This window comes from Semicossyphus pulcher, unplaced genomic scaffold (genome assembly GCF_022749685.1).
Source record: "Semicossyphus pulcher isolate SPU_LCO1_2020_fin unplaced genomic scaffold, fSemPul1.0.p SCAF_16, whole genome shotgun sequence".
NCBI lineage: Eukaryota > Metazoa > Chordata > Actinopteri > Labriformes > Labridae > Semicossyphus > Semicossyphus pulcher.
Window position 1 is genome coordinate 9,375,620 of NW_027211670.1, and position 12,653 is coordinate 9,388,272.

Here is a 12,653-nt window from a genome sequence, read left to right on the forward strand (position 1 = left end):
TGTTTGTTAGAAATCACTTGGTAGATGGCTTTCAGTAGATCACAGCCACAGTCTTGTTTATGACATGGCATCTCACTCAAATGATGAAAGATAATAATGTCAATTTAGTTTGTCAGAATCAGCTTCAGAAGAGAGGGAGATTTTTCTCTGCATGTCAAACCTTTTAAAAGCTCTTGAAAAATGACAAGTGACGAGAGTTCAATACAGTGAAGTTAACAGCGATTTTTTTCTACATCTTTTCTCTTTAATCATTTCACCTTGAAGAACAGGATGTCACCTCCTCAGGCTTGTAACTGTCAGTCTTCTGTTTCTCTCTACAGGATCTGAAGCCCAGCAACATCGTAGTGAAATCTGACTGCACACTGAAGATCCTGGACTTTGGCCTGGCCAGGACAGCCGCCACTGGCCTCCTCATGACGCCCTACGTGGTCACCCGCTACTACCGCGCCCCTGAGGTCATCCTGGGCATGGGCTACCAGGCCAACGGTGAGTGGAGGAAAAGCAGCTTCTTCACAGCGACTGGCCAATGAGGAGCTCCTAAGCTGCTGCCTGGCCTGCTGCATGGCCCTCCCCCCCTGGGATGTTTTTTCTACAGCACCTCCCAATCACACACACTCACTCACTCACTCACCCCCACACACACTCCTTGTTCCTGTAAAGGTCACTCTCAGGGGGAAGTTGGCATGTTGGGCATCGGTGCTTTGTGGGAAACTTCCTGTCTGGGGTCTCCAGTTCCCAGCAGTGCTTTAGCATGCCTTTGATGTTTTATTAAGAGGTTGCCTGTCCTGAGCTCCTAACAGCCAAGCTAAAAAAACGCCAGAATGAATACAGGCACTTGTGCATGCTTCAGCAGTTCCACTCGGTGCTCCTGCTCCGGACGTATCACAGTTTAAGCAAGACGCTCTTAAAGGAATAGTTCAACATTTTGGGAAATGTGCTTTTTTCTTTAAGTTAGATGGTGAGATTGACAACGCTTTCAAATCTGTTCATTAGATATGAAGATAAACGAGGCTTAGCTTAGCATAGAGGCTGGTAGCAGGAAGAAACAGCGAACATGGCTCAGTCCAAAGTTATGTATGGTTTTGTTCTGATCATGTGGAAATGTTATTATATATCCAATGTTATTCAATGCTGCAATCTCTACCAGCCGTGTATGCTGCCCGGGAGGCGGGCGTAATACGCAAGTCATTTTCTGCTGATCCGGCCGTTTTACGCGCCAAGTCTATTTTTCCCCTGCTGCTGCGCCTCAGTGAAGCGTAGAAAGCCATTGACTGCTATGTAAATACATGCCCACAACCAAGGAATCCATGTTAAACCGTGTGATCGCTTCATTTTGGCCAACTTTGATTTCAGTTTCCTTTTGAAGATATTGATAAATTAGATGAGCAGGCAAAATGAATTAGAAAGAGCAGTTAACATGTAAATTTCCTCAACATCTGGGTATACAATCCTATTAATTCATTCGCATTTGATTCTCCATCCTGCATGAATACAGAATTTATGCACAATTAGGAAATAAGTTTATATATAATTTTGTACTGAGAAAAGTTGTGCCAAGCATCCTGATTGAAACCACTGAATAATACTTCTGCATTTCCTCAAAGCCATCAGAAATACACTATTTTAATTAATTCACTAAATCTCTACGTGCTGTATAAATACACTATAAATAGACAACATGTCGGTTGCAAAGTTGTCTTCTTCTACAGTTGCGCACTTCTTGGCGTCACTGCCACCCCTATTTAACGCCAGGAATCGCAACTACCATTGGCTAACTTTGACACTCGTCTTTGCTGTAGTCGCAGCCGGTGAAGATTGTAAAATAGATGCTGTTTCTTTGGACAGAGCAAGGCTAGCTGTTTCCCCCTGTTTCCAGTCTTTATGCTAAGCTAAGCTAACTCACTTCTGGTTTTAGCAGATATTTAGCGTACAGACAGTATTATTCTTCCCATCTAAATCTTGGCAATAAAGCGAACAAGCATGTTTCCTAAAATGTTTTTAGGTTTACAGTCTGACTAGCCAGTTAACAAACTCTCAATTTTTAGATTTGAAATATAGAAGAGTAATTGTTTCCTTTAGTACAGGCATCGTGAGGTGGATACATAAGGAATAATGCTCCATTAAAAGCAGCTCTTAGGAGAATCTTGTTGATACTAATAATCCCATCCTTAGTCCTCTTGACCCAAAACATTTCCACTAATTTTTCCTGCTGACTTGTTGCATTTTGTTTGCTTCTTCTCTTCTCCCTCCTTTTAATGCTGCGCATATGTAGTGGATATTTGGGCTGTGGGCTGCATAATGGCAGAAATGGTTCGCCACAAAATCCTTTTTCCAGGAAGGGATTGTATCCTTAAGCTGCTTGCAGCAGTGTCTGGCATTTTCGTGCGGAACGAAAACAAAGCGCACCAAAGTCTCCCGTCTCTTCAAGTTATTCTTTTCATCTAACGGATCGCATGAAAAATCATATCCTGTGAGCAACTATACAAATTCTATTTCTCAGATTTGCCTGACACCTTGACTTGCAGCCACCCACCTGCTCCTCCTACAGATACACAAACTCACACGACTCCCTGCTCACTCTCCTGAGCAGCACTGTTGTTTGAAACACCGTGACAGTCACCTGAAAAACCTGAAATAGAATTTAATAGTTTGCTCCTCCATAGCCGGGAATATACACCCTCATGTATCCTCAAACTGCTTTCCATATGTCTTTGTAGATGCCACCGCAGCAGTCGCACAAAAAGAGGAACTTTTTGCTTTGATCCACGATATCTTACTGAACACTCGGGTGAAGTTTGAATCTGCACCGTCACATGTGAATAAGACAAAACAGTCCATTTTCGGCTGAATAGAAACGAATATCCAAGTTTGATACGAATGTGAGCAGCAGTGAGGATACTGAGGGTGTTGTGATGTATCTCTGCCAAATCATTTTCAGAAGACCTTGAAAGTCAGTGTCTCACTTTTCAAAGCTTATGAGTCACTCCTCAGTGTGCTGGACACAGACTTGATCTCGAACACACATTTTTTGATTAGTAATACTGCAGCAACTTTCAATATGTGCAGTTTATGGCAGACTAATTTGCCCTCGCGCTGTGGGACGCTGACCCAGGTTTGAGAGTGCACTCAACTGCATGCAATCATGTCTGTCTTGCATCACACATCACCTGGCTCCACATCATGTTTGTTTTTTAATTTCCCCTTTGTTCTTTATAGGTTTGTTTCGTTCGTTTCCAGTCCTGCATGCTAATTTGGTGGTTGTCATTTCATTTTTCAGTTGATGTCTGGTCTGTTGGCTGCATCATGGCTGAAATGGTCCGGGGTAGTGTGTTGTTTCCAGGCACTGATCGTATCCTTAAGTTGAACCATCCAAACCCCCCGAATATGTCGTCTCGTCTCATCCTCTGTCTTACATGTTGCTCATATGTTTGAACACAGTGGCAAATGTTGCTGCTGTTCCTGTTCAATAAGTGATGATGTCATTGTATTCAGTGTTGACATTCATTTCAGTTGAAGACGAATAAACCATTTTTTCATGGCAGGCAGTATGAACCCTCATAGCAGGTAAAGCACAGGTGGAAATAATACACTTGTGATTGCTCTGTTCAATTAGTTACACAGCTAACCATACTAGTGATCAAGCACTATACTAGGGTTTATTAGTTGCACCTGTGGTTCTCCTGCTTTTACATGTTAAAAGGTTTGACATGAAATCTTCCTTTTTCTTTAATGTAATTTTAAACAACAATGTGAGTAGATCTTTAACATTGTGTTGGGGGTTTATTCTGCAGTTATACTTGGTGTGCATGTTTCCCTGAAAGTTTCAGATTTTGTTTCCTACATGGTTTAAACCAATGACTGTGTATATATAGATGGACGACACGTCTCCATCTGCTCCCATTGTACGAAATTGATGCCAAAATGGCCCCTGTGATAGGCGCTGCCATCATGCGATGGTGATGTCATTTGGAGCCAGAGACTGCGCAGTAGAGATCGGCGAGTGAAGCGGCCGTAGCCACTTCCGCTAACCCAAACACACACTTAACTTACCGAAAAAACAGAAAGGATCCCGCACGCCGGTGTGTTTAACAGCAGAACAGCTTCTCTGTGTTGGTCTTTCACAGGTATGGAAACTTCAGTGACTGTAGTGATTGTTTTAGTAATGTTTCCACTCGCAGACCGCAGTCGTCCGCTCTGCTCACCTGGAACAGATCGGCTGCAGGAGCCGAATTTGTCAACAGAGCTGTCAATCATCATTTTGACAGCATCAAATAACTAATTAAAAATAAACTTGTCAGAAAAATGAACACTTGGACGTCAATCAGCATGATAATAACGAGCTATAATTACAGAAACCATGTTTGAGAAAAATTTATCGGGCGTGTATTTTGATTTTATAGTTTGACTCATGTCCCATCTGTTAACATGGAGGAGGCGGGCTTTATGACCTATACTGCAGCCAGTCAGCAGGGGGCGCCTGATATGTTTTGGCTTCACTTTTAGAGAGCTGTCATGTCGTCCATCTTTTTATACAGTCTATGGTTTAAACAAGCATAAAGTAAAGTGCACAGATACCAAAGTATACTAATGGTTACCTTTGGTTAGCAGAGGTTAATGTAGCGTTTACTTGCTGCTTATATCGGGTGTCATACCAGGTGTTCGTTGTGTTGACAGAGACAGCAGCATAGTTTTATAGAGTGGGAAAATACTTTGTCTGACAGAAGCTAATGAACACGAGCTAGCTTCAAACAGTGGCAGGACTTAAGTGCGTTTAAAAGCCTAATATTGAACATCTATGTAGCTAATGGACATATATGGAGTCTAATTCTATATTGGACATTTTGACATTTGCATGTCTGTTGATGGTGACCATGTTTGTAATATTAGTCAGCATATATTCAATATTTCATTTTTTAATTTAAATTGTCAACTTGGGTCTCAGGGCCAACTCGGCTTTTCCTAACCTCACTTAAAGACATAAGTTCTCAGTATCGTTTTATTTGGCGGGCACATTATGGCGATAAAAGGCAGTTGTGGGCGCATACGTCCATGATAACTAGTAGTAGTAATAGTAATACTATGTACTGCAAATGCAAAGGCTTCCATCAGTGGGCCATCGGCTCAATCACCATTGTGTTACCTCATTCGGCGATAGATAGAGACTTAACAGACATTTATTGAAATGGAAATCTTTGAGATTATATCTTTAACCAGTCTGGGACATAAACTGTATCAGTCCAGCCAATTTAATTAAAACTGAATAGCTTGGAGCAGTATTTATATAAGATGTCCCAATCTAGCTGGTGTTTTTCAGAGACCTTGAGCGGGAGTGAAGTTGAACTAAGAACATGTGCTGCAGGAGATTCAATTTATTTACATTCAAACTCTAGTCGGTTACATAAAATACAACAGCACTGTTCGTGATTGCATTGGGCTCTGAAGGCACACCGATACATCATCTGCAAATAAAGAGCCTTAATTGCATTATTAACCCCCTACCTTAATAGAAATTGTCAACAAAGGTGAACCATCTGAATAATCACTCTGCAATAAATGAGAAAACAGAGAGCTGATCTTGACCTCATGACCTTTAGCTAAGCTGATGATCTATGTCTAGCTAATTTATCTTGCTCCAGTTGAGTACTAAAGATATTTTTGGCTCTCTCTATGAAGGTGGTTTTCCCCCTCTGACAGGACCAAACTGAAAGGCTTTATTGTGTGTCCAGCATCTACACTACTTGAGGTCAGCATCACCTGGCTCACATAACTTGTCCTGTTTACAGATTTTTTTAAATCAGCGACAGCTCCACGTTTTCTTTTTTCAGCACAGTTTTAGTCATACAAGTATTTTAGGACCAGTGTGGGGAGGGTTACTTTAACGTGTGTCAAAACAGACGGTTTAGAAATGAGACGTCAGATGTTATAGAGCATCTTTGGTATTATATCTTCATTTTAAGGTGTATTTTAAAATTGTAATCCTGCTAGTAATCCCCATTTTTAATAAACGTATCTGTCATTTTTTTTCTGTAACTGTAACGTTTCCTTTTTTTGTATCCGAGTTAGGTAACGCCGTTACTTGTATTCCGTTACTCCCCACATCTATGTCAGAACAACACAGTACTCGTTATAGCAACTTCACATTAATCAATTATTATTATTTTAATATTCATCACTTCAAAATGTTACTCACAATGACCCACCCCAACCCCGGAGTGGTCGCTCTCTTCTCACCCAAACCCTGCCCAGTGCTTTTCTTAACCCTGCGACCTTAAGATATCGACCAGTGGAACAAGGTGATCGAGCAGCTGGGGACACCGTCTCAGGAGTTCCTGATGAAGCTCAACCAGTCCGTGAGGACCTACGTGGAGAACAGGCCACGGTATGCCGGCTACAGCTTCGAGAAGCTCTTCCCTGATGTCCTGTTTCCTGCGGACTCTGAACACAACAAACTGAAAGGTAATGATGCTTTTGTCTCTCCTAATGCCCAGGGTGTGAACACAGTCTCTTAACGGCTGAGAGAAGAGGTGTGAGGTCGTATTAAATATCCTGCCTGCTTGGAGTTAAAACCATTGTAGAGTGCAGTTTCTCTATTGATGGAGCAGCAATGATCGGCCTGAATGCCTTTTGTACAATTATAATTGCTGCTTTATCACATTATAAAAGGTTCAAGACTTTTATTCCACAATATGCTTCAGCTTGTCTGCTTGAAATTTCAACAAAAGCCTTTTTAAAGCAAGTTGTGTTTTACTAATCTATCATGGGTGACTGTTTAAATGTCTGTCTCTGTAACTGAAGGATTACGGAGATGGCTCTGAATCTCTCTCCAGGCTCTTACAAAAGCAGAAAGATGAACTTTTTCCTCCGACTAGCATCAGTTCGTGTTGCACGCTGCGTGTTCAAACCTCTGCTGACAGCACAGCCCAAGTGACAAATCACTTTTCAGGGGCTGCCTGAGATTAAGCACTTATTAAGAAAGCTGACAGTTCAGGACCAAGTTGTTTACTGTGAAGAGGAATTTACCTCGAGCGTGTTCATGTGTAAATGGAGAGAAGATGACAGCAGCGCTCACAGCGAGTGCCGTGGAGCTGTTGCAAGATGTCGCACGAAAAGAAGGAGCTCATCTTTTTCTGTCCTCATTAGTTTGCAGAGGCACGAGTGTGTGACAGCAGTTGTTCCCCTGAAGTACTCCTGTTGAACTGCATGTGTTGGATGTTCACATTTGGCTCTGGAAGCTTTGATAGGCCATGCTGGCAAGGCTTTCAGGCAGAATGTACGGAAAGGTGGATGTCCTGAAAATACCCAAATACAGACACAAAAGGATATACGTATCTCCCAAGGAACTGGGGATATACCCAACAATCCAATCTCTTATTTTTCTAACCAAACCCTATTTAAGATTTTTCTCTTTATTACCTTAAAAGTCAACCAAAAATTTTTTTTTGTCAGGTACGTAGGGGCAGAAAAAAAAGAATCCCTCTGTCTTGGTCGCACACTCGCTCAATGATTTTACTGCCTCTGTTTGCGCAAATGAAACTAAATGTTGCAATACTACTGTGAAATATAATCCTGCCAGCGCCACTTTATAATGCCACCATATCGTTGCCAAAGTTAAACTCAACCAGATCTGTAAAGTCTTTCCGGGGTTCTTTTTACTTAGATTAAATACAATGGGAAAATGATCCTGCTAATGTTACCTGCTGTTTAGCCGATGTTTCCGGGTAAGCGCTGTCTTGTGCAGCTCACAGCGCCACACACTTCTCTACCTTGGTTTTGTGTCTCTCTGTGGAATAATTCTGATTTAATCTGATTTTAGTTGTCACAAACTTAAGACAGACAGACAGATGGAGGTTTGCTGAAGGTAGGATGCGGAATAATGAAAACCACTTCAAGCCGACTGAAGAGACGTTTTTTCGGACTTCTGACGTATTAGTTGCTCATGCCGACATGTTGATATTTTTCCTTTTGTCTAAAGAGAACTCTCGTGCAACTATGAACAACAAGAGCTCAGGGAAGCCAAGGCAGTATCCCTACCGTAACTAGTCAAGTAAAGTAAGAACATTATCATTTCGCATAATTCTAATTATTTGATAAAATCTATCTGTCACCCAGATTCAATCTTGAAGATTTCAGTTTCACTCTCTTTGGCGGCACCTATGGCGATAAACGGTAATTGCGGGAGCACACTTCCCAGATATCCAGACAGTGTCACATGTGTGACGTCCACGGTTGGCTCCAGTTGTAACTCTTGATTTTCCTCGCTGACGGTCGCTTTCCTTTTTAGACTGTTTGCCTTCATCTGAGCGTCAAATTTTCTTCGGATTTTCACTCGTTTTCATCCATCTTTTCTTTGTTTGTTCAGCCATAGTAGATTACTGTTTACTCGCAACACTAGCAGAGACCGGAAAAGCAGCCGCTTAGCTCCGCCTACCCTCTCTGGCAGACCAACCACTGCTGGCTGATGGAAAACGCGTCACTAACTGGGCGCCGCTTGTGATTTTTGTTCCGCAAAAGTCGCCACAGTCACCCAGTCTGTAATACTGCAGATGCAAAGGCTTTCACCAGTGGGCCATAGGCTCAATCACCATTGTGTTACCTCATTCAGCGATAGATAGTGACTTAACAGACATTTATTTAAATGAAAATCTTTGAGAATCTACCCTTTTTTAAGCACCTGTATTGCAGCAGTGGGTCCCCATTTAGTTATCTATCATGCACAAGACCACACATTTTTCCGCATCGAGGATACTGTGATTGTGAATGAACTGGAAAATCATTAGCTTTCAAGCTAATTCTTGTCCTCGGGGTAGCTGAATAAAAAAAAAAAACGTTCCCTCTCTGATGGAAAGATGTTCAAACAGCCTTTTTTTATTTCAAACTTTGCACAAAGACAACACTTGACACTTGACTGGCATTTGAATGGTAGTTCACTACATTGTGTCCTGCTCTAACCTCTAGTTTGGTGCAGAATCGACTCACAAAGAAGACAAATGGAACAAACATTGGAATGGAAATCAGTTTGATTTAAAGCTAATCATTAACCATCCACTTTCTCTTTTTCTCTCCAGCGAGCCAAGCCCGAGACCTACTATCAAAGATGCTGGTAATAGACGCGTCAAAGAGGATCTCGGTGGACGAGGCTCTCCAGCACCCTTATATCAACGTGTGGTACGACCCGACCGAAGTGGAGGCAGTAAGTGCTCTCTTATAATACAAATTAATACTCCGACACTCACAGTGACGCAATATGCTTCAGCAGCACATTGTTGTTGTCGTGCGATCAGATGTGATGGACAGTGGCCTTTCAGCACAGGCAAAACACCAAAGAACTGTCATAAGGTGTTAAGATCTGATTGTTGCTGAATCCTGATTGGTGCTCAGAAATATGTGACGTCGCATATTGACGCAATTGGAGCCCCGGCCACTTGACCCAGAGCATTTTGTGTTCATGGTGGACCCCATCGCTCAGTGAAAGGAAATATGATTTCTTTGCCGCAGCTTTCTTTTCTCTGAAAATGCTCTGCTCTGAATAAGACGTGTCTGTATTTGGTGACAATCCAGCACACTCTCCTTGGAAACACAATGACTCAGCCAGTGCAAATTGATTGTGCCTGTGATCAGGTAGAGATGAGGTGAATTGTTGCCTTTGTCCCTCCCCTCTCCTCTCTGCTATGAAATGACTCTTGAGATCTGACAGTACAGCCTTGAAAGGATTTATAACTATCCCGCTATCTGGAGAAATGCAATTTACATTCGAAGAACATTGCCAACCCTAATTATGATGCCAGAATATGTTTCCCTGTCTGCAAACGTTACCACCTGAGTAATGCACACTTTAAGCTGCGTACAATTCTCTGTGCCAGACAGTAGACTAAGGTTTTTTGTCACTACAACCTCTTTCTGCTGCTAAGGATGGCATTGCATCAACAATGTGCCCGACCACACCTCATTCCAACACGAAAAATTACTGCATAACTGCTGAGCGAGCAATGACAGTTTGCTGGGTGTAAGATACCGCCTCTTTAAAGAGAAACAGGGTTTCACTGTGTAACGTTTGCGCTTTAGAACTATGTATCTCAGTGTGACGTGTATTTAGAAAGTACACATATAGACGTCACATGTTCCTTCTATCTCTTCCCAGCCACCACCTGTGATCACAGACAAGCAGCTGGATGAGAGAGAGCACACAGTGGAGGAGTGGAAAGGTAAGGAAGCTCCTCTGTTTCCCCTCTGCTCTTTGATAAGCTGTCATAAGTACTTAGCTTTTTGCAGTGTGTTGCATAAGGTTGCTCTGTGTTCGTGCTTTGCAGCCTGTGGGACATTTAATCTTCTTTCTTAGACTGGTACACATGATCCTCTGCAGAGTTTGAACTCATAAATGCACTGCTGTCTGCAGCACAACACATTTTACACAGGAAATAACAAATACACATGTTGTACTACGATAAGATTGTTAAAGGTATAATAAGTATGATGTTTCCTTTCATTTTATCAACAACACATTCAAACTCTTCGTCGCTCACTCCCACTCTCTTGTGCGCCCGCCCCGCCAAGCTAACACCAGCAGCATCACGATTACCTTTGCGCTAGCATGCTAAGCGCCGGTTAGCTTGTCCTACCCGGTTTGAGGCACCTATCTGTCCAACAGAAAGAAGGCCAACTCTGCATCGCTCTTTCGCTGTGTTCGCCGGTCTGAATGGGGCCCACCTATACGCTGTGATTGACTCAGGGAACCACAACAGCGCCCCTCCTGAGAACGTCCTGCAAAGCAAAACAACAGAGTAGATGCAGAGGGAAGGGTCTCACAAGGGTCTGCACACACACTTGCCAACACACATGTCTAGAGGCCCTTAAATGATGATTTATGTTATATAATATTCGTAAAAGTCTATTTTTTATTTTTCTAGGAAAATCCTACTTATTATACCTTTAAGCTGTGATGAAAGAAAAGTTTAGATTACCATTTCAATTTCGGATAAATCCAACAATGACCTTATTTTGGCTCTGTTACTCAACTGGAGAAGAAGTGGGAGAAATGAAACATAAAGCAACATAAGTTAGTCAAACGAAATGGCATATTTAGACAGGCGGCCAAAAGCAGCAGGAGCCGAGTGCACCAGCTGGGCTTAAAAAAGTTGGTCTTTTCTCTTACTTCCGACCGACATCTTAGTTCAAATTTACACCGAGTGCACCAAGCCTAACTGACACCGGTCGTAGCTGCACCCGGCCTTATGACGCACGTCCATGTGAACACTTGAAAATCGGCGACTGTTGCCAAGCAACACACATCTCCACTTGCTAACTTCTCCCATCAAATTATCGACAAAAGATAGTTAGAAGATAGATAGAAAGTAAAAAAAATAAATTTTACGGATAGTGAAATAAGGAAACAAATAGAGTTGTATGGAGAACATAAATATGTTCTCACAGCAAAACTGAACAACACACACACACACACACACAAAACAGAAGGTATCAACAAGGAAATTGATCACCACTGCATTAAACAGTAAGAATTAAGCATGCCGTTGAGCATGAACATTTATCATGTCCCTCGTGGTGTTTTGAAAGGCCCTACTGGCATAAAATCGGAGTGCAATCAAAGAAAAAAATGCTTTTTAATTTTCATAGAATGATACCTAAATGCAACATTTAAAAATGAGTGTGGACCCGTGATTGAGCCCTGGGGAACACCAGAGGAAAGTAAAGGAGCTAAGTAGAGGTCTCTCCCCTAGTTTAACATCTTCCTCCTCCTCAGTGCTGACAGACTGATAATGACAGCAGGAGATTCACAACTGTGGTGTGACTTTATGGTGTTTCCTCACACACTGCCAGAGGATGTTTTATCACATCGTTCTCTTCTTAGAATTAATTGATTACTTTTAATTGGCCATTTATTTTTTCAGCAGGTACATGGAAACTATTTTAATAACATCATATCGCAGTTATGGTGAACTGCATAGTTTGTGATTTTTCTTGCATTCTTCGTGTATGAAGTGATCGTGTCTTGTTTTCACAGAGTTGATATACAAAGAAGTGTTGGACTGGGAAGAGAGGACAAAGAATGGCGTCATCAGGGGACAGCCAGCGTCCATAGGTTAGTGGTGTTTCTTGTGTGTCTGAGTATGGACCAAATGATTGCATGTTTAAATAAACACTGTGGGTAAGCAGGCGAGTGACTTCATTAGCCAGCTAATATGTCTAATTAAGCACTTATTACATGTTCTGTTCTGACCCTGCTTAAGTTTAGCATTTCTGCAAGTAACACAGGATTATTAAGCACAATGGAAATTGTAGAAAGGTAAAGTAGTCCACGATGGTGGATTTATTCCACTTATGATGTGGCATTAGTACTGCTCTTCAACATTATATACGAGATCCAGTCCAATGTATTGAGCAATAAACTGTCTCTGATCGATTGCCAAATATGTCCTGTTCACTTTGTTTTCAATTCAATCAATCAATCGAATTTTGATTTAGAAAGCAGAAAATGGCAACAAAAGTTAGTTTACATAAAGGGCAGGTCTAGAACAATGACTGTATATATATATATATATATATATATATATATATATATATATATATATATATATATATATAAATATAAATAAATAGATGACGCATCTCCATCTGCTGCTATTGTACAAAAGTGATGC

At 41.6% G+C, this 12,653-nt stretch overlaps 1 protein-coding gene across 5 annotated transcripts in view; it reads left to right on the top strand.

Moving 5' to 3' along the window:
* Positions 1-12,653, top strand: part of mapk8b (mitogen-activated protein kinase 8b) — a 33,223-nt gene that overhangs the window by 14,943 nt on the left and 5,627 nt on the right. For 3 of the 5 annotated variants that reach the window (XM_069664726.1, XM_069664723.1, XM_069664724.1), the window contains exons 6-11: positions 321-486; positions 3,278-3,349; positions 6,274-6,456; positions 9,066-9,190; positions 10,139-10,202; positions 12,017-12,094. In XM_069664726.1, coding sequence (XP_069520827.1) covers positions 321-486; positions 3,278-3,349; positions 6,274-6,456; positions 9,066-9,190; positions 10,139-10,202; positions 12,017-12,094 — 688 coding nt within the window. Of the gene's footprint in view, positions 1-320; positions 487-2,272; positions 2,345-3,277; positions 3,350-6,273; positions 6,457-9,065; positions 9,191-10,138; positions 10,203-12,016; positions 12,095-12,653 lie in introns of all 5 variants that reach the window. The other 2 variants (XM_069664727.1, XM_069664725.1) reach the window with 1 other exon arrangement.